Below are 22,222 nucleotides of genomic sequence, written 5' to 3'. Positions count from 1 at the left end.
GCAAGAAGCAAGTGTCCATCTCATAGTCCAAATCACTGAAATCAAAGTTCAGTATTATAGTGTAAGAATGACAACATATCCATGTGTTCTAGTCAACTAATAATACAATTATAATCAAACAACACTTTTTAAAAGAGTATTTACCAGAAATGTTATTTACCAGAATTTATTTAGGAGAAAAATGTAAATGTGCAGTATTTCGGAAAAAAAAACTAAAAACATTTTATTTTATTTTTTAAATAAAATCAATTAATTGGAAATGCTTTTGATTATTAAAATTTAATGGAACCATTAAAATGGAATCCAGAAAATAATGCAAAACAGAATTTGGTAAAGATAAAACTGTAAAACTCAATTAATTAGACAGGCTTTTTGATTAATAAAATTGAATTTAACCATTAAAACGGAGTATAGAAAATGAAGTCGAGGATTTTTTAAAAATCGAATAGTCGAATAAAATCGACGATTTGCGACAGCCCTAGAGTTTATGCTGGGATATTGTAGCTAGGCAACATGGAACTTACTATTTCATGTAAATTTCATGGATGTATGTACTAAAAAAAATGTATATAGGCTACATTTATGCGGGTGGGAGCGGGACAAACATGAATGTTGCGGGCAAGATAACATTTCTGCGGGAGCAGGTCTCTGTGCTGCACTTCATGTCTACAGGTTCATGCAGGTTCATGGTTTTGTGACGTCATCGTGAAATGGATTATTGTCATATTGCAGGTTTCCTCAAAGTTGAAAACTTGTTAAAGTTAAATACAATTAAATTGGTATTTATTGTTCTGATAATTTGCAATAGAATATTAATTTGCCATTTTATTGATACAAATATATTAATAGAACATTAAAATGGCAATTATTGTTCTGTTAATTTACAAACAGAATATTCATTCAATGTTTTGATACAAATCTGTTAATAGAAAAGTAATGAACAATTTCATCTAGTGAATGTTTTGTTTCCCCTAAAAACATTGATTGTCTTAAAAGGCCCATGGGGAATTGGGTGGGGTGGCGGCAGCCTGATAGTTGAACATCTGGAGAGTTCACAGCCCTGCTGTATCACCTTTGTGCCCTTGAGCGACTCGAGAAACTTGACCCCAGGTTGCTCTAGGGGGCCTCTCCCTGCAATTAGTGTATTGCGCATCTCCTTGGATCTATTGACAATAGGGATGTAACGATTAACCGCGAGCCGAATATGTGACGATTCAAATCGGTTGAGATACTAAACAAATCGCGATTCATTTAGGGGTAAGAGTTTATATGAATGCATGTCTGAGGGGAACTTACTGTCTTTAGAAAAGTTTAGATGGTATTGTTTCTTTTCATCTTGTCTGTGTATAATGCATATTAAAGTTCATAAGTTCAGCGCTACTTTGTTTACAGCGGAAACCAAGGAAACGCTTTAAGCACGGCCTGCTGGCAGAGAGTGAATCTGCGTCTCATTCAGCTCGTCTGCTGTTTCTGTTTCATGCAGATATTTTTATGTGTAGTTTCACAAAACTGAAGTCAAACCATTCTGTTTTTGCTTCAAATTTTTAAATGATACAATCTAATTTAGATTAAAAACTGCTCATGTTGCATGTATTTGTTTGGATCAAGATTAAAATGCAGTGGTTGTCTCTAATTTTAAATGAAAAGAGCACAGACAAAGCCTTATTTTGTTTATATGAAGAGATTTATTTTATTTGTGTTATTTATTTGATTTGGAACTTGTTTTAAAATGTAGTTTTGTTATTTACATTTACATTATATTAAAACTTTGTCATTTAGCAGATGCTTTTATCCAAAGCGATTTACAAATGAGGACGATAGAAGCAATCAAAACCAACAAAAGAGCAGTAATATGCAAGTGCTATATTAGTATATTATTATTATTATAGTGTTATATTTTAATTTCACAAAGAAATGTGCAGCATTTTGTTCAAGCAATAATATAAGGACACATTTAATTTGTCTTAAATCTCATTTTGTAAAAAAAAAAATTGTGAATCGAATCGTGAGTTGTTACATCCCTAATTTACAATTATGTAATTATCTTCCCCGCCTTCTCTTATTACTTTTGTTAACTGAAAACAAGTAGGACATTCTGCCTGTGTCCGAATACATGCTGCTACACCTGGCTGTGTATCAAGAGTATAAAATGTAGTCACATAAAACTTCATGCATTTAACCCTGGACTGTTACAGGTTGCTCCTGTTCTATTTGGTCGTTATGCAGAGAAATCAATAAATAATTGAGCTTTTGGCAATGACACTTCAATATTGCATAACTTCCTGAAGTAGCAGAAGACACATTTTGCTTTAGGTAGTTCCTAAAATTAATTTTGTAAATTGTAGAGTAAGGCTGTGTTCGAAATGCCATACTATCATACTACTCTTACTATTTGTGCAGTATCCAGTATGTATGCTGTGCATATTATGCAAATTTTCTGTATGCATGTAATACCCGGATGACCTACTATATTCGCCAGAATCTGCCAAATATGACTCAAGTACACTGAAATCAGTACAGAAGCTGTTCGGAATGGCATACTACCATACTATATTGCAGTATGCTGATTCGTTTCGTAAATGAGGCCCAGTGTAACTAGAATATATCGCCACTTAGTGTAACTACCAAAAATATCAATAAAGACAGCTCGGTGTTGATTTAGTTCTGTCCAATATGTAAAGTTAATCAATTATGAAATGAGTTCAATTGGGCAATATAGCATTGTTTACTAGTATGAAGCCTTCTTAACAAGCCTTTATAAAAAGAACAGTTAGCTCATTTGTTTCTAAGGTAACAACCTTGACAGCTGTGCTGAATTAATGTTCAGTTTTTGTCATGTGACAGCTCTGAAACATTTATTGCTTATTGTATACTGTTTCATACACTATTCTTTAAAAAAAATGTTAGACACTGTGTACTGGGCTGTAAGCAGTAAGCAAGTATGCCATTTCGAACACAGCCTAAGTCTTTATCCCTGGTAAAACTGTCTAATTTCGATCTGTACAGGTAAAGCGGTGTTCCTGGCCCGGGATAAGCACCACCTCTCAGACCTGTGTCATCTGATTCGCCATGACGCCCCATACCTGTTTCAGGAGTATGTGAAGGAGAGTCATGGGCGGGATGTGCGGGTGGTTCTGGTCGGGGGGAGAGTGATCGGATCCATGCTGCGCTGCTCTACCGACGGACGCATGCAGAGCAACTGCTCACTGGGTATGCAATCGCACACTCACCTCCCCTAAAATATTTGACTTGTGATGTAAACTTTCATTATGTATAATATGTAGAATTTTTGTGGCTTATTTTTCTCTTTTCTTTCTCTATGGCTTTATTTTTTTCTATCACAGCATTAGTAATTGAAGTTTTTCATTTAATATTTCGGATTCATTTCAGTTACCAATAAAAATTTTTTTTTTTTTTTTAGTTTTGCTTACAACAACTGCCCATAATTTGCCATTAGCCTCCCTGCTCATGATTTTGCTCTTTTTTTTTTTTGATAGGTGGGGTGGGAATGATGTGCCCCCTCAGTGAGCAGGGGAAGCAACTGGCTGTGCAGGTGTGCAATATTTTGGGGATGGATGTCTGTGGAGTTGACCTGCTGCAGCTAAACGACGGTTCCTTTTTGGTGTGCGAGGCCAACGCCAACGTGGGCTTCATCGCGTTCGACCAGGTTTGTGGGATGGACGTGGCAGGCATCGTGGCCGACTATATCCTCTCCCTTCTGCCAAGCCGCCTCAGCAGGAAGATGTCGCTGCTTTCTGTGGTCTCCAGCACCAGCGAAACCAGCAGCGAGCACGAGGTGTGTATCCCGACCGAGGTGATAATCCCCACGGAGGTGTGTATTCCCAATGAGATCTGCCCACCCGGCGCTACCTGTGCCATCACTGACGCCGTCTCCACCATGAGCACAAGCTCCACCTCCAGCGAGAGCGAGGTGGATCTAACGGAAACAGGCCCCGCTCCCGTCACTGCAGATCCCGCCTACAATATCAACTCCCTTCTCGCGAGTGAGATAAAACTGTTGACTGAGTGAGTTGGAATTACAGCCACAAACACACTTACACATATGCACACACACACACGACCATCAAAGAGCGAAACAAACTGAAGTGGACACTTTACATACAGATGCACACGTGTAATCATACTAACCCTCCCTGTAAACCCCCGTCTGAGGCTGCTCCCCTGATGTTTCTTCTCATTGACGGACTATAGAATTATACAAGTGTACAGTGCAGTTGGAAGTGCACTAGCTAGTGTACACTCCAGCCTGGCTGTAGTGCACCAGCTGAATATGTGTTTGTCACTGTAATTTGAGGGTGCATGCACTGTAGAGTGGTTTTACCGGGACGTGATTCCCAAATGTAACCTTTCAGCTACCATCAACTGGATTCTCATGTACATACTGTGGGTTAGGGTACACACATACTGACATACACTTAAGGACATATTAAAGTCTGTATTATAGGGAGAGAATGAATGAATTTTGTCTGTTACAAACCTTGTGGTAAAGCCTGGCTGAAGGTATAATGTATTGCATGCATGGGGCGAGAAAGAGGAAACCGAATGGACCCAAATTTCAACTGCTCACCAGGATACAAAGGCACATACCTCCCTGCCCTCAAAAAGCCCACACAGACAGACACGTAGAGGGACAGCAAGAACAAAAACTGGAAAGCTGTGAATATTCTCATCCATCCTAACTCTTTTAAAAGCATGAATGAGTATGAGTTATTTTAGTCTGTTGCAGTGACTGCCTGTAGTAAATGAATTACTGCTGATCAGACAAGCGTAAAGGTTTCATTTGCTTTGCTGGTGTCAGTAAAATTGAATGACTGATGTGGGACCCGTTTTGAATTACCTTTCTTAATGTGTAAGTGAGGATTTGGCCCATAGGAACTTTTTTCTCACAGGCATCTGCTGTCTGGTAATTCTGCGAATGAAGCGGCCATTTTAGAAATCCACCATTTTGAACTGGTTAAAGCAATCTGCTTAAGGATCAATTGTATGAAAGATATTGAGAGCGGAAAAATATACTAAAAACTGAGCTTCTTTTCCCAATGTCTACTACTCAGATCTGCTAATGACTGAATGAAGCGGCCATTTTAGAAATCCACCATTTTGAACTGGTTAAAGCAATCTGCTTAAGGATCAATTGTATGAAAGAAAATATACTAAAAACTGAGCTTCTTTTCCCAATGTCTACTACTCAGATCTGCTAATGACCACTCGCCAATCTGCATGTCTGCCACCCCAAAAGCAATTTCCCACATAGAGTCTGAACAGTGAGTTGCAGAGAAACAGAGCAAGTAGACTTTTAAATACTAATGTTTTTACCACAAGGGCTGAACGTTTTGCCAACACTAAGTGCTGATGATGAATAAGCTGTTCGTCTTCAACGACTTTTTTGTACAAAAATACTGCAACAATAAAACTGAAGTGTCAACTCAAACGGGTACTACAACTGCTCTTAATTCAGCCCAGTGGTCTAACAGCCAATGATAACCTGAAAGAAAACCAGGAATTGTATTGATTTGAGCTAAATTTACATTTATCTGTTGTACTCCGTTATATCTGTATACCACACATTTCTCACAAGTCTAATTCTTCTATTTAAAGTTAAGCAACTCTATTAATGTCCCTTTTTCTATCTGGAAGTGTCCTAAAATCCCAAAATTCTTTATTTCAGCATATTTGCATATAATGAAATTCACATCTAGTCTTAAGGATTCCATACAGCAAATCTAAAGTGGACCAAGCTCACAATCCAAACCAGCTCAGAATGGTTTACAATGTTAGACGTCATAGAGTTTAGATCAATTAAATATGAGTTCGGACTTTCGATGAAATGGTTTACATTAAGATGCAATATAGATCTGAAATTTAGAGTCAACTCAGGGAAGCAGCCTTGATCAAATTCCTCTCCTTGGAAAAATGACATATTCATGCTAGACAGTCCTGCCTATGTGTATCAATAAACAAAAGGACAAAGCGTTCTAAAATATTAAGAAATGGATGCTGTGAGACCTGATGGTTACATGCACTCTTTTCTTGTTCATTTTATAATATTTAGTGTTCTGTTGTCTTTTGTTTTCCTAATTTATAATTTTTTTTAAAAACTGGTTTATATGCGATTAATCTTGCTTGGAGTGACGAAGGGTTTTAATGTAAGTTTGACTGAACAGCCGTTGACCCCACTCTTCTCACCACCCCCTCTCAAGCGTTGTGATTTGCTGTCTTGTGTGTGTGATGTGTTCCATCATTCCATGCAACCAGATACTTGCACCTTCCACCTCTTCCCACACAAGAACAAGTGTCCCTGTAAACTGACACTTTTCCGTGTTTTCGCGATAACGCACTATATGGTTGTCGAACTTACAAGCTCTGCCTCCACTTCATAGGATACAACAGGAAGTTTCTTCTGCCCTTATGTTAAGTATCAAACCTGTGTGACTCCAAAACTTAAAATGCAAATTCAGAATAGAGGGGTCAAACTTCCATGACAGCAGTTCAAAAACACGCATCTGAACTGAGAGCTAAAATAGCATTATCAGATCTTACGCCGTGGAAAACTGGTCTATATGAAGTAGTGCTCAATCTGATTGATAAGGTACCACTATACCCTTCTGACTTGTGAGTTGGCAATTAACTTAGCATCACATAACTAAAAATAAAAAGCAACAGTTGCTGCTAATGAACACTTAGCTTTCTGGTATGGAAAAGGGAAATGTTTTGAGACTCCATGTGTTCATTTCATTGCTTTTTTTTTTTTTTTTTAGTGGGAACCTAAATGCCAAAAACCAAGCAATGTTGTATAATTTAAAACAAGAAATTACTAGTGATAGAACGCCAACATTGATGTTATGTGTCATTACGTAATAATACCAATAATACCAATAAAGACATTTTAAAAATGTCCAGAACATGAAACCGTGTCAGCTTGTCTATTTATCTCGCATCACAGTTGACGGGCCTTTTCCACTGATCTTTTGCAAGATTTTTGCTGTAGCCTGCCTCACTAAAGGTGGGGTCACACATACTGTTGTTTAGTGAATTCATGGGTAAAATCCAGTCATTTCAATAGGAATCCATGCGCTTGGGAATTTTACATGAGGGTGAAATATTTCCTCTCACAGATTTCGTGACCGGTTCGAGTTCACAAATTCACTGCGTTAACCAACAGAAAGCTGCTTGGTTTAAAAGTAAAAAAAAAATAAAATTTAAAGTGCGAGCCGTGCTTCATACATCAGTATTGACCTAGACAATGAACCTTTTTTTGCCCACGAAATTTCGCTAATGAGACTGCACCTTAATTATACATCAATATCTCCCAATATCGATGGATTTAATGAATGAATATGAACACTGTACAGTGTGAAGACAATTTGACTGTTGTTGTGCTGTATATTGTGGTCCATTTTGATTTGTTTGCGGTGTGTAGTTTAGTGGCCAGTCTCATTCCAACTGTTTTTCAGCATGTTGTAGTAGATTATGGATTGACTCTCTCAGTCTGTTTTGCTCACTTAACCCCTGGATCAACACCTCAGCCTTCTTCCCAAACTCCAATGCCTATATACACAAACACAAAAACATAAAAGAAATATATAACAAAAAAGGAAGCCTAATTTCCAAACGCACGAAGAGCGGAACAATATCGCCCATTTAATATGATAGTGTGGTAAGTTTAGCTGTTTTAATTCAGGGAGTTTAGTGTAGTTTGACGAATAATGGGATGTTAACGGTTTGATATAAGAGCTGTGAAGTGATAAATTAGGGAGTTTTGTTGTTGTTTGATATGAGAGCTGGGAGTTTGAACAAGTTTGCGATAAGAACTGGGGATTTAAACTAGTCTGAGATGACCTAATTTTCAAACGCACGAAGAGCGGAACAATATCGCCCATTTAATATGATAGTGTGGTAAGTTTAGCTGTTTTAATTCAGGGAGTTTAGTGTAGTTTGACGAATAATGGGATGTTAACGGTTTGATATAAGAGCTGTGAAGTGATAAATTAGGGAGTTTTGTTGTAGTTTGATATGAGAGCTGGGAGTTTGAACAAGTTTGCGATAAGAACTGGGGATTTAAACTAGTCTGAGATGTAGTGGAAGTTGGAGGAATGCTAAAGGAGAATCCCATTACAACAGCAGCGGAACAGTCTGACTGTCAATTTTCATCATGGCTTTAGCCTTTAGTGTTAATCTGCACTGAAGTCAATAGAACTTAAACATGTTCACAGCAAGACATCCATCCAAGTCGAATTCAAACATTCCACCTCAGAACTTTCAATTTAATTAGACATTTGGTTATTTACTATGATTTGATTATCCAGAGCACTGGTGAGGAGGTCAGTGTTGAATTCAAGAGCATACTGTAAATGTCTCATGAAGTGTCTGAATGGAATATTTTAATTGGTCAATCTTTGTTTACCTTGGTGTAGTTGTTGCATAGTAACCACAGCATAGCCAGAGAATGTGCCAACATGGCTGACTGGTCAGGGCGAGGCTTCACACACTGTTCCTCAAACTCCAAGATACATCTCAACATCTGATCAGCCTCCACACACTGGGCCTCATCTACACACAAAAGAGGAAGATCAGTGTCCGCTATAATAGTCACAGGTGAGTGCAGCAGTTTGATTCTGAGAAACCAGATCTATCTGTAAGAGACTGAATGATGATTTCTGTTGAATAATCTCTAGGAGATATTCAGAAACATGATCTATCATCTACTGTTTTGAAACGCATCCCCTTATAGGGAGTTGCTCCTATCTGACATTGTTGGCCAGACTGATAAATCAGCCAATATTTGACCACTTTAAGATTGTCTGAATTGGCTGATAACCATGCTAGAGCTTGGTCCATTAGGAGAAGCATTAACACTCCCTGGTGCCAGTTCAGAAATCCGCCAACAACCTAGTCTATGAATAATTTTTTTCCAAATCATTTTATTGCATAAAAATGTTTCCTCATATTTACACCACTGTTCAGAAGTCTGGTCAGTGAGAGATTTTTTCAAAAGAAATTAATATTACTTTTCAGCGAGGACACATTTAACAGATCAAAAGTGACTAAATAAATGTATAATGTAAAAAAAAAAAAACTATATATCTTTTTTTTTTTACCTACTATTCATCAAAGAATTAAAAAATTTATCGGTTTCTAGAAAAACAAGAGTTTTGAACATTGATAAGAAATGTTTCTTGAGCGGCAAATCAGCATATTAGAATGATTTCTGAGGGATCATGTGACACTGAAGACTAGAGTAACGGCTGCTGAAAATTCAGCTTTGCCATCACAGGAATAAATCATTTTTAGAATATAAGAAAATAGAAAATTAATATATTTAATAAATTAATTAATTTAAATTGTAATTAAAATAATTAAACAAATATTAGCTTATATCATTCGTTTTTGTTATTTTTCTAACATTAAAAGTCAAGTATTACGAACAAACATAAATGCACAATGAACAGTAGAATTTTTATAAATTAGCACTTATTAAACAAATGTATTCATTTATAAACAAAATTAAAATAATTATGCTGATACCTACTGCATTACCAAACATTAGAAAATTAAACTGTATTGTAAAGTGTTACTGAAGTTGGTTGACTGAACAGTGAGCATAGTTGGATGTATGACTTCACTGACCAATGATACGATATGACTGTCTGCTCCACAGAGACAAAAAGAATAAAACTCTGGCTAGTCTGTGTCCCTGATTGATATCAGGTCATGCTTGTTGTTGTAGCTCTGTGCAGTCGCATCCACCAGGACATGCAGAGCAAGGCCGGCTAAGCTGTTTCCTGCTATAGAGTCATCTGGTCAGAAGTTATAATATGATGTGGCTAGCCAGAGGGCAGAACCGGCGCCAGTCTACTGACCTTGGGTCAGTCAGTGTGAGGCCAGAAAGCAGAAAGGATCAAGCGTACTGACCACTGACCAGCCAGCCACGTCACTGGAAGACTTAGCCAAAACAGCGCTGAGGTTAATAGGCTTAGAGAGAGAACTAGGGCAGGAGCGCTGCACGTACTCACGGCTGTGTCATGTTTGATCTTAGTTATCAGTGGAATAAACTAGGGTTTGCTCTAGGACACAACCTCATGGCTGTAAATATAACGCTAACTTCATACAAACTAATACATAAACATACAATCATGCTGGAACCGAAACAGGCTGCTTTAAAAGCTTATGATAGATTAAAACCACACCATACACATGACATTTCATGACATCGTAACAATAAACAAATATATATATCAAGATATCAATTACATATTAAAATTAAGTTTTTATTTGTAAGTTCAAAGTGTAATGTGCATGAATTTATCCATATTTACCTATTAATTATAAAAATAAAACTTAACTGTTTATTTTTATTCGATATTTATGATACAAGCCGTCTGTGAAATGAGTGAGTTGTCAGATTTCCGAAAAGAGAGCCTGTTTATCAGGAGCATCTGTAACCCTAACGGCCTAATTGTTTGGTGTTTTAGGATCAACAGTCTTTATGATTATGACTACATACAGAAAGCATGGCAAGACCTCATTAGAGAAGAAGAACAGTGGGCAAAAAGTGAAAGATAGAGACTGTCAAACACTAAGAAGGACTGTTCAAACAACACAGAACTACTTCTGCAAAGTGACAGCAAATCTCAATATTCCTTGAAGACCTTGAACCTCGTTTCCGCAAAAACCGACCACAGACAACTTCACAAAGCCAGCATTCATGAAAAAGCTGCAATTTGCTAAAACGTTAATCACAGACACTGATGCTAAAATGTAAAAAAATTGAAAATAAATATGCTGTCATGATCATAAAACCTGGAAGCACTAGGATGAATTTCAACATCTGCCCTGGCCAGCTCAATCACATGACTTGAATATTATCAAAACACTGTGGACCGTTTTGGTGAGAAGACTGAGAAGCTGATTCCCTACAAGACTCCATTTATTAAACATTACTGCAATTTAATTAAATTACAATAACTTTTAAAATCTAATTTATTACTGTGACAGCAAAGCTGAATTTGGAGGTTAAAATGAACAGACTATGGATGAAACCTGCTATGATTACCCTAATTTTAAAGCATACATTTGATGTCTACATAATATTCTCATTTGCAGGTAATAGGGGACATATTGTAATAGCCCTACAGTTACAGCATGAAATACTATTTAAACCTATATAATTTAACATAACATTGACCCATTTTATCTCACAATTCTGTTTGTTTTTTCTCGCGAATGCAAGTTTATATCTCCTAGTTCGGACTTTATAACTCGATTTAACTCAACAATTGCGAGTTTGTCAATTCTGAGGAAAAAAGCCAGAAGTGTGGGATATATTCTGAGCCGAGGAGAAAAGAGAATGACCAGCTGATTTTTCTTATTAGAATTCTGAGATTACACTACCAGTCAAAGGTTTTTAAACTCTAAGATTTTTTTAATGTTTTTTAAAGAATTCTCTTCTGCACACCAAGCCTGCATTTATTTGATCTAAAATACAGCAAAAGCAGTACTAGTGAAATATTTTTACTATTTAAAATAACTGCTTTCTAGTTGAATAGATTTAAAATGTAATTTATTCCTGTGATCAAAGCTAAATTTTCAGCATCATTACTCCAGTCTTCAGTGTCACATGATCCTTCAGAAATCATTCACATGATTTGCTGTTCAAGAAACATTTTTATTATTATTATCGATATTTAAAACAGTTGAGTTCATTTTTTTCAGAATTTTTTGATGAATAGAAAGATCCAAAGATCAGCATTTATCTGAAATAAAAAGCTTTTGTAACATTATACTCTATACATTCAAAAGCTTGGAGTTGGTATAATTGTTATTTATTTTTGGGGGGGGGAAAGAAATGATAGAAATTAATACTTTTATTTAGCAAGGATGCTTTAAATTGATCAAAAGTGATGATGAAGACATTTATAATGTCACAAAAAAATTATATTTCATATAAATGCTGTTCTTCTGAACTTTATTCATCAAAGAAACCTGAAAAAATTCTACTCAGCTGTTTTCAACAATAATAATAATAATAAATGTTTTTGGAGCAGCAAATCAGAATATTAGAATGATTTCTAAAGGATCATGATGTGACACTGAAGACTGGAGTAAAGACGCTAAAACAATCAGCTTTGAAATAACAGGAATAAATTACATATTACAATATATTCGAATAGTTAAATAGTAAATAATTAAATTGTAAAAATATTTCACAATATTACTGATTTTGCTGTATTTTGGATCAAATAAATGCAGGCTTGGTGAGCAGAAGAGAATTCTTTAAAAAACTTTAAAATCCTACTGTTCAAAAACCTTTGACTGGTAGTGTAAAAAAGTCTGAATTTTGAAATATAAATCTTAAAATTACATTTCTTCCATAGACTGCTACTTTAAAACTCATTTTCTGCCACTAGATAGGCTCAGCCAACAAAAAGGTCATCACTGTTTGCAAATTGGTCTATTTAATGCGTCTTTGCACATTAAAAGTACTCATTTTGTTAAAAAAAAAACTGACCCCAAACTTTTGAATAGTACATATATATATTTATATTTCACAAAAAAATATGCTGATTGGATGAATAATGTTTGCGGACGTGTCTTTGTGTAGGTTTACTGTCTTACCAAAACACTTCTCTGGTTGAGTGCCGCTCTGCCCGATACCATCCATCAGCTTACACAGGTGAGTGTGCCATGAATTTGCCACCTGTACACACGCACGCAATGTGATGAGAGACATTTTACAGAGACAGATGTCTCAATGTGTGCTGATGGTGGGTTTTCCCACCTCTGTGTAGAGCGAATGGGCAATGTCAGGCTTGTTTTGCTTCAGAAACACATCAGCCATAAGAAAATATCCTCCAGATGTCACAGTACTGCCCAAACCAAACATTTCACTGGCATAATACACCTACACATAGAAAAAAAAAATATGTAGTCAGTTTTGTAGTTAATACACACATAAATAAATGATATCAATAAATGAACATAAAATATAGATTTTTAGTTTAAATGATTCATGCCAGTATGCCACAACTGACCAAATAAGTGCAATAATAATAATAATAAATGTTTTTGGAGCAGCAAATCAGAATATTAGAATGATTTCTAAAGGATCATGATGTGACACTGAAGACTGGAGTAAAGACGCTAAAACAATCAGCTTTGAAATAACAGGAATAAATTACATATTACAATATATTCGAATAGTTAAATAGTAAATAATTAAATTGTAAAAATATTTCACAATATTACTGATTTTGCTGTATTTTGGATCAAATAAATGCAGGCTTGGTGAGCAGAAGAGAATTCTTTAAAAAACTTTAAAATCCTACTGTTCAAAAACCTTTGACTGGTAGTGTAAAAAAGTCTGAATTTTGAAATATAAATCTTAAAATTACATTTCTTCCATAGACTGCTACTTTAAAACTCATTTTCTGCCACTAGATAGGCTCAGCCAACAAAAAGGTCATCACTGTTTGCAAATTGGTCTATTTAATGCGTCTTTGCACATTAAAAGTACTCATTTTGTTAAAAAAAAAACTGACCCCAAACTTTTGAATAGTACATATATATATTTATATTTCACAAAAAAATATGCTGATTGGATGAATAATGTTTGCGGACGTGTCTTTGTGTAGGTTTACTGTCTTACCAAAACACTTCTCTGGTTGAGTGCCGCTCTGCCCGATACCATCCATCAGCTTACACAGGTGAGTGTGCCATGAATTTGCCACCTGTACACACGCACGCAATGTGATGAGAGACATTTTACAGAGACAGATGTCTCAATGTGTGCTGATGGTGGGTTTTCCCACCTCTGTGTAGAGCGAATGGGCAATGTCAGGCTTGTTTTGCTTCAGAAACACATCAGCCATAAGAAAATATCCTCCAGATGTCACAGTACTGCCCAAACCAAACATTTCACTGGCATAATACACCTACACATAGAAAAAAAAAATATGTAGTCAGTTTTGTAGTTAATACACACATAAATAAATGATATCAATAAATGAACATAAAATATAGATTTTTAGTTTAAATGATTCATGCCAGTATGCCACAACTGACCAAGTAAGTGTTTCAAAGGGCCTTGCAATATTCCTACAAAACCCTAATATTTATTACCACACAAACATGCATCAGCAATAAGTCATGGCAGATAATTCTGTACATGCAATCCAATGACAGTGTTCCACACATATTAGGACATACGTCATTGGCAAAGTGAGTGAGAGCAGATGTGTATTTTCCCATGGCAGCGTGCAGGCGACCCAGGGTTCTGTGTAGCTGATGAAGGACAGTGTGACTGCACCCTGGTGTTTTCATTACTGTCCACTCAGCCTTAGACAGATACTCATGTGCCTGGGAGAGAGAACCTAAACCTTAACACACACAAACAACATACATTATGAACAAAGTGTCCTTGATGCCTCTTGACTTTACGTTAGCCTGCCTATTAGAAGGTTTCTCTACTCAATACAACCATCTTTGATGTTTCTGTTGGAAAAGACATCCAATGTTTTAAAGATTCATGCCTGGTTTGCTCATCTGTCAAACAAGTTGAAAGCAGCCACTGAGAATTCTGAGCATACAAAGCATCCCATCTATCCATATAGACAGAAGCTTAATTATCAGGGGTGTGTCTCAATCCGCTCCCTAGTTCAATAGTGCACTCCCCAGGGAGTTGGCCATTCCTAGGGGTGTCTGATCATTCCACTCCCAAAAAATCCTCTGAATCCACCGTAAAAAAATCCAGCGAGCATCAGCTGCTCACTATATTCACGTACTGGAAATGTTGTCATGTCTGCCATCTCTCTAGTTGTGAGAAGCACAAAACAATGCTATATTTCTGTATTTAAAACCTTTTATTCCTAATATGCATGGAAGGGAACAATCATGCAAACTTTTAATAACTATATAAAGAAATTAAGTTTTTTATAGGATTAATTTTAATATAAAATGTTATAATATCATTTAAATTAAAATATATAATATAATTAATTTTAATAAAAAAAATTATTTGTTAATTTATGCATGTTCTGCAATTTTGTTAAACATTTTTCTGTGGTCTGTAACATTTTTTTTAAAAGAAGTCAAATGATCACCAAGGCTGCATTTATTTGTTTAAAAATACAGTAAAACAGTACTGTGAAATATTATAACAATTTAATAATTCATTAAAACAACTGTTTTATATTTAATATATTTTAAAAAGTAATTTATTTCTGTGATGGCAAAGCTGAATTTTCAGCAGTCATTAGTTTACTCCAGTCTTCAGTGTCACACGATCCTTCAGAAATCATTCTAATATGCTGATTTGAAGAAACATTTCTTATTATTTTCATTATTGTACTGCTTCATATTTTTGTGAAAACCATGATTTTTTTGGTCAGGATTTTTTGATGAAAAGAAAGTTCAGAGAACAGCATTTGTTTGAAAAGGAAATAAAAAATGTTTTACTAAAAAACTAACTTTTTGATTTTCTTGTCACAGAAGTGGAGCTGGAGCTCATGACGAAGAGCTTTCAATGCAAGAGTTTCTCATTGAGACAGTACACCTCTGCATGACTAGTCTGCCACATCCTGAATTACATAACAATTGTCTCTCCCCTCAGTTCATGTCCAAGCACCGCCCTTGAGCCCACCCATAGACCGTCCCACAGGAAGTAAACAGGGCTCAACGCCAGCCTCAGATTTTAGCAAACGTTTGTTTCCATTCTCTCCTGAAGTGGAAGTTATTGGCGGTCAGCCTCTGGAGAGGTTCTAGAACTGTGAAGTCTACCAGTGGCTCTCAATCTAATGGACCTTGGAGAGATTTAATATTAGCACAGCACTGTGTTGATTTTTGCAGATGTGTTTCTATGCATGTCTCACCTATATTAGCCTGTGCGAGCAGTAGATAAGCTGGTACCAGTTCAACAGCACAGGATCCGTACACCCGCATGGCCCAGCGCAAGAATAGGAGAGCGGCCGGTAACACATCCTGGAACCTCTTCTTGGACACCCACCTCTGCGACTCCAAATGAGCAATCTCTACTAGATGTTTCTAGTGTCAAAAACACTGACTAGTTAGACATCTGCCCTGTTGGCATACCATTTGCCCCAGTTTACTTGCTGGAGCACATACAAACCTGTTTCTTCAGTGTTTCTTTGTGGTGGTGCTCTCGGTCAGACTGCAGTGTGCTGAATGGTGCAGGTGTGTGGATAGATACCAGCAACGGACAGACTTTCCCATGAATACTGGTCCAGTCAGTTTGCTGGTGGTCAGAGTTACTACACACACACACACACACATTCCAAATACTTTATTGAAATAGACTCAATATTACTCCAATAGAAAACATTATGCCATTTTTTCAATTAAAAAAGTTATTTACTTTATTATATATATTTTTAAATACCCTTTTTACAAACTTGGATGCTACCAAAAGGGGGTTTTGGGAGGTCTTGTCAGATTTAGCTAATTTCTAGGCACAAATTTGTCCTTAAGATATAAGTAGGTACACGTGTGTACACACATGTTGGTATATGTGGTTTATGGGGACTCTCCTTAGGCGTAATGGTTTTTATACTGTACAAACTGTTTTTTCTATCCCCTTACCCTAAACCTACCCCTCAAACAAAACTTTCTGCATTTGTAGATTTGTAGATTGTAGAAACACCGTTTAGTATGTTTTTAAGACATTTGGTTTATGAGGACACAGGAAGTATATGGAGGACCAAACCTGCAGAAATGAAAAATAAAGAAATATAACAGGAAAATAAAGAAATAAACTACTTGATAAAAACAAATATAGTTCATTTGTAATAAAATGTAATCCTGAATTTATTTTTTATTACCTTTTTCCTATATGTATTATTTTCTGTATTTATTTTTATTCTTTTTAACTTAAATGAACTAAAATAAATAAACGTCTGAATACATTAATTTAATAATAAATACATACTGTACATAAATTAATTCAATAAATATAAAAATAAATGAGAAGTAAATAAAAGTTAAAAGAATAAAAAATAACTACGCTAAATAATATAATACATAAAAGGAAAATACAAAGTATTTAAAAAAATACAAATTATTCTGAGAAGCAGAAGAAATTCTAGGTTAAATTTGATAACAAATGAACTATATTTGTTTTTATCAAGTCATTTGTTTTTTATTTTTTTCCCTGTTATTTTTATTTATTTATCATTTCTGCAGGTTTGGTCCTTCATAGAAAAAGTATCCATATTCACGTTGTAATACCTATGTCACACATTTGTGTCAATCTCTTTTTGTGAAACAGACACAAAACAAAGCAAGCAAGCCATACAGGTTCGAAACAACATGGCTGAGTAAATAAAGACATTGTTTTCATATTTCATTTAACTATCTCTTTAAGAGCTGCCCGTCAAAGAACAAACCGTTTCTGTCCAAGTTATAAGATAGATATTTGCATGTTGACACTGTGTCGTGGTCTGCGGTTATTTGAAAAACAGAAGCAGAAACACAGTGACCAGCAAAATAGATTTTTAGACCAGCACTTTTGCTAAAACGCTGCAGAAAACAACAATGCTGCAAATATAGTTCTTTTTACCTATCAGACTCTGACCGTTCAAACCAGGTTTGAGACATAGCATTTTTTTCATGGACATTTAACATTATTAATCAGTAGCCTATGTTAAAGAGCATTTTAAAAATAAACATATAATTGTTCAAATTTGGAAAATTATTTGTAGATGGCAAGGAAAGACAACCTAAACATTGAAAGTTAACTTTGTTTTCTGCTCATGTTGAGAGCGTTTTGATTAAGCAAAAAATTAAATAGTCCAGACTTAAATAGGAAGACTCTGAACCTCCATACATTATCTTTTCTGACACATTGCCTCCTGCCTTACATATGTAGCCTATCTAAACGTTAATAATAATAATAATAGCTTTGATAAAACATCTGATCTTATCTTTTAGTATTCAAATCTAATTGGCCTCAACTGAGGATTTGTTTTTAATAGGAACATTCTCAGAAGCCACTGGCATTTGGCTCTGAGGACCCAATATGCTCATCTTTGATGACTATTTGGACTTTTGTTTTTCTTTTACAAAGCATTACTGGAGGCCAGATGGAAATGTATAATGACTATTCCTATATATTGTCCGGACCTCCACTGGGAAGGAAATATAGAGTCCGGACCTCTTGGAACTTCAATTGAATACCCCTGGCCTGCCGCAGATGGTTGTGAGGATTGTGGCGTCTTTAAAAACAGCAAGTGAAACTCCACGCACGCACACAAAACACATACATTTTCCCAGTCATTCTCGTATTTCTTTCTCTTTTTTCCTGGTTGTGTTTAAGCACGCATGGCTGGCTATTCTCTTCTCTCTGCACATAATTTCTCCTCCAGCTGTTTGAACTCGTTCAACCTTTCCATCTCTGCAGTAACACGGCTAAGAATGCGAGCATGTGTGTCTATGGTGCCACCTGCTGTCTGTACGCGCAGTTACACCATGGAGCATTACGTAACGTTACTAGTTTAAGGTGCTCGGTTGGATAATATAAAGACAAAAACACACAAGTTAACTGAATAACCCGAAGGCTCCAGACTCACCAGTAAAATGTGACCAGGCATTTTGTGCACTGAAGTTTAGCAGGTTTCTGGCAAAGTTCGCACAGCTTCTTTACTCCTTTAGGATTTGCTAGCGGGTTAATTGTGGCCGACATCCCAGATACATTTACTCGCAGCGGTTTCAGCCTTCAAAATGTGCTTAAATTAAAACAAGAACTTTTATTTGTCCTTTCTGACCACAAGCCGTTTCAACAGTTTTCCAATTACAAATCGGCTCGCGCAATAACTCTTCCTTTGTGTTTGAGTTTGTGTTTTTCATATTGGTTCCCATGGAGACGACCTCGGGCAGCTGAGGAGGATTTGTCTGCACCTGAGATTTTTATGTTTGATATTTGTTTCGTGTTTTTATATACACAGTTTATAGTTTAGTTTTTTAACAATAGCGTTATTATTGTATTTCAATAGATATATTACATGCTTATATACTTATTGTATTGTACATACTTTGTCTGGAAATACAGGTAAAACGGGATCTGCAAGTTTATAGCCATCTAGTGGTGAAGTTATAGGAGCCTATCTATTTCCGTGATAATGACACTTCACTTTAAAAAGTTTCCCCCTCTTGACCACTACAGGGTTATTTGTCAGTAACGTTGAAGTTTTCAGTCAAACGACTAATTAATATGCAAAGCAGTGATTTTGTTTTTCAGATATATACAATATAGGCCAACATTTACATAAATTCTGTTCTCCATCTGTACAATGAAGGTGAACTGTGAAGATGTTTTCAGGCATGCTAGTGCTATAGTTGTCAAATATTATGAATATTCTAAGTTTACATTCATTCATTTATCAGATGCTTTTATGAAAGCGACTTGCAAATGGCAATAGATTGGTGGAACCAATTAAAGAAAGACTATACAAATAGTGGTACCATAAAAAAAATACATAAATACCAGAAACACACTACAGCAGATGGGTAAGTGCATTGTTTTAAATAAATAAAATAAATAAAAATGTACATACACAGCGGTTTAAAAGTTTGGGATCATTAAGATTTGTAATGTTTTTTTTTTTAAAGAATTCTCTTCTGCTCATCATGGCTACATTTATTTGACCGGAAATACAGAGAGAGAAAAAACAGTAATGTAAAATATTATTGCAATTTAAAATAATGTTTTTTTTATTTTAATATATATTAAAATATAATTTATTCCATACATAAATACCAGAAACACACTACAGCAGATGGGTAAGTGCATTGTTTTAAATAAATAAAATAAATAAAAATGTACATACACAGCGGTTTAAAAGTTTGGGATCATTAAGATTTGTAATGTTTTTTTTTTAAAGAATTCTCTTCTGCTCATCATGGCTACATTTATTTGACCGGAAATACAGAGAGAGAAAAAACAGTAATGTAAAATATTATTGCAATTTAAAATAATGTTTTTTTTATTTTAATATATATTAAAATATAATTTATTCCTGTGATGCAAAGTTGAACTTTCAGCATCATTACTCCAGTCTTCAGTGTCACATGATCCTTCAGAAATCATTATTTCTTATTTATTATCAATATTGGACACACTTTTGCTGCTTAATATTTTTTTTTGCAACCTGTGATACTTCATTCAGGATTCTTTGATTAATAAAAAGCTAAGAAGAACAGCATTTATTCAAAATAGAAATCTTTTGTTGCAATATACACTACCATTCAGAAGTTTGAGATCAGTAATTTTTTTCTTTTGAAAGAAATGAATGCTTTTATTTAGCAAGGACGTGTTAAATTGATAAAAAGTCATAATAAAGACTTACATTGTTAGAAAAGATTTATATTTTAAATAAACGCTGTTCTCTTTAAAGCAGCACTATGTAACTTTTTCTGTTCAAAATTTGCTAAATGTATATAATGAGCGAGTACATCATGAATTCATCTTCCAAACCGCGTTTTTGTCTTATTCCGAATCACTACGGTACACTTCTAAGTACTTATATTTGGACTATTGTAGCCTGGTCGGGTCGTCACCGCTGCGGAGTAACACATACCTGCGTGAATCGCCATAAACATAAACTTAGAGAAGTAGCTCCGGTTAGAATGTTCTTCCGCGGGATGTGTGCAGTTCTGTTTATTAACCGCTAGAGCGCCAAAAGTTACATAGTGCTGCTTTAAATATTCATCAAATAATCCTGAAAAAAGTACCAAAAAATATGAAGCAGCACAGCTGTTTCCAACATTGATAATAAATCAACCAACCAACTCGGTCCGAGCAGCTGAGTCCATCTTCAAGAATCTCTTCCATCTTTATTTGACCCTCTAACTCTAGCACACACTTTTCTAATTTAATTCTTTAAAAAAAAAAAAAAAAACGTGCCCCTTTTAGACTTGCACTCTATTAATTTACTAACTGCTTGTTTTCTTAAAAAAAAACCCCCACTAGTTTTTTTTGTATTCTATCTATCTATCTATTTGTTTTGTTTTTATTTATTATACAATTAACAAAAGAAAAAAGGGCCTCTAACACTAGCTTGCTCTGTTCTTTTTCTATTCTATCTTTTTCTTTTTATTACATAGTAAAAAAAAACCAACCTTGCTATGTGTACTGCGTTAAGCTAACTGAGACTTGTTATAGCACTTGCTTATCATCGCTCTCTTGTTGATTTTGTTGATCTCTTGTTGCTGCCATTGTCCTCATTTGTAAGTCGCTTTGGATAAAAGCATCTGCTAAATGACTAAATGTAATGCAAATGTAAATCAGCATATTAGAATGATTTCTGAAGGATCATGTGACACTGAAGACTGGAGTAATGATGATGAAAAATCAGCTTTGCATCACAGAAATAAATTATATTTTAATATGTATATTAAAATAGAAAAACATTATTTTAAATGGTAATAATAGTTTACAATATTCCTGTTTTTTCTGTATTTTTGGTCAAATAAATACAGCCATGATGACCAGAAGACACTTCTTTATAACACATTACAAATCTACTGATCCCAAACTTTTGAACAGCAGTGTACACACACACACACACATATGTGTAATGTACACAAGTTGATATTTTTGTTTAGCGCCTTTTATATTTTCATAATTGCTGTACTATTAAAATTGAGCTTATTGCCACATTCTATTGTGCCCCCATATAGTGACAACATGCCTCATTACCATTAGACATTTTTTTCATATGGTGGAAATGTTCAATAACTTTAAGATTTAAGAGGTACCTGTCTACATAGAAACTGACTTTAGTGAATATCTGTCAGAGTAGTTTCTTTTTTTGAGCAAAAAAAAGTCTCCCAGCCCCATCATAACCTAGAAGCACCAAGCAATGATTATTTTATCAGAATTGATATATTTCTCACACAGTAATAACACGTTCACATTTTTTAAAAAGTTTATTGACTTGCTCATCCACACACACAAATCAAAACATACAAAATTTCACACGTAATATTGTTTAAAATACCTAAAAATATATTTTTCCTCTGCCCTAAATACCTTAAGGGCCCGACTCTACCCACTCTCCTAAATTAATCATGAAATCGTGAATTTGCATGGAATCTCTGTGCACACACACACACACACACAAATACATACGTCCTAACCCTGTCTCTCCAACTGAATCAGTTGTCTTTCTGACAGGAGACATTTTAAAAGCACGTT

At 35.3% G+C, this 22,222-nt stretch overlaps 2 protein-coding genes across 4 annotated transcripts in view; one reads left to right on the top strand and one right to left on the bottom strand.

Moving 5' to 3' along the window:
* LOC107591767 (beta-citrylglutamate synthase B) overlaps positions 1-12,929 on the top strand; it is a 27,741-nt gene extending 14,812 nt beyond the window's left edge. The window contains exons 4-6 of one of the 3 annotated variants that reach the window (XM_016281003.1): positions 3,007-3,210; positions 3,498-4,026; positions 12,620-12,929. In XM_016281003.1, the coding sequence (XP_016136489.1) occupies positions 3,007-3,210; positions 3,498-4,026; positions 12,620-12,653 (767 nt within the window). In that variant the 3' untranslated portion in view covers positions 12,654-12,929. Of the gene's footprint in view, positions 1-3,006; positions 3,211-3,497; positions 4,467-8,432; positions 8,510-12,619 lie in introns of those variants that run through there. The other 2 variants (XM_016281004.1, XM_016281005.1) reach the window with 2 other exon arrangements.
* On the bottom strand, positions 6,758-19,579 carry LOC107591768 (zinc finger MYND domain-containing protein 12-like). Its single transcript, XM_016281006.1, has 8 exons — positions 18,597-19,579; positions 16,142-16,283; positions 15,885-16,056; positions 14,224-14,393; positions 13,827-13,949; positions 13,664-13,745; positions 8,423-8,568; positions 6,758-7,566 (listed from the first exon to the last, which is right to left on the bottom strand). The coding sequence occupies exons 1-8, from the start codon at positions 18,707-18,709 to the stop codon at positions 7,453-7,455; spliced, it is 1,062 nt and encodes a 353-aa protein (XP_016136492.1). The 5' UTR covers positions 18,710-19,579; the 3' UTR covers positions 6,758-7,452.
* Between the last annotated feature and the right edge of the window lie 2,643 nt (positions 19,580-22,222).

The sequence above is a fragment of the Sinocyclocheilus grahami genome, unplaced genomic scaffold (assembly GCF_001515645.1).
Source record: "Sinocyclocheilus grahami isolate Dianchi unplaced genomic scaffold, SAMN03320097.WGS_v1.1 scaffold146.1, whole genome shotgun sequence".
NCBI classification, from domain to species: Eukaryota; Metazoa; Chordata; class Actinopteri; order Cypriniformes; family Cyprinidae; genus Sinocyclocheilus; species Sinocyclocheilus grahami.
Note: the sequence above shows the minus strand (reverse complement) of the source record. Positions and strands in the feature narration are given on the sequence as shown.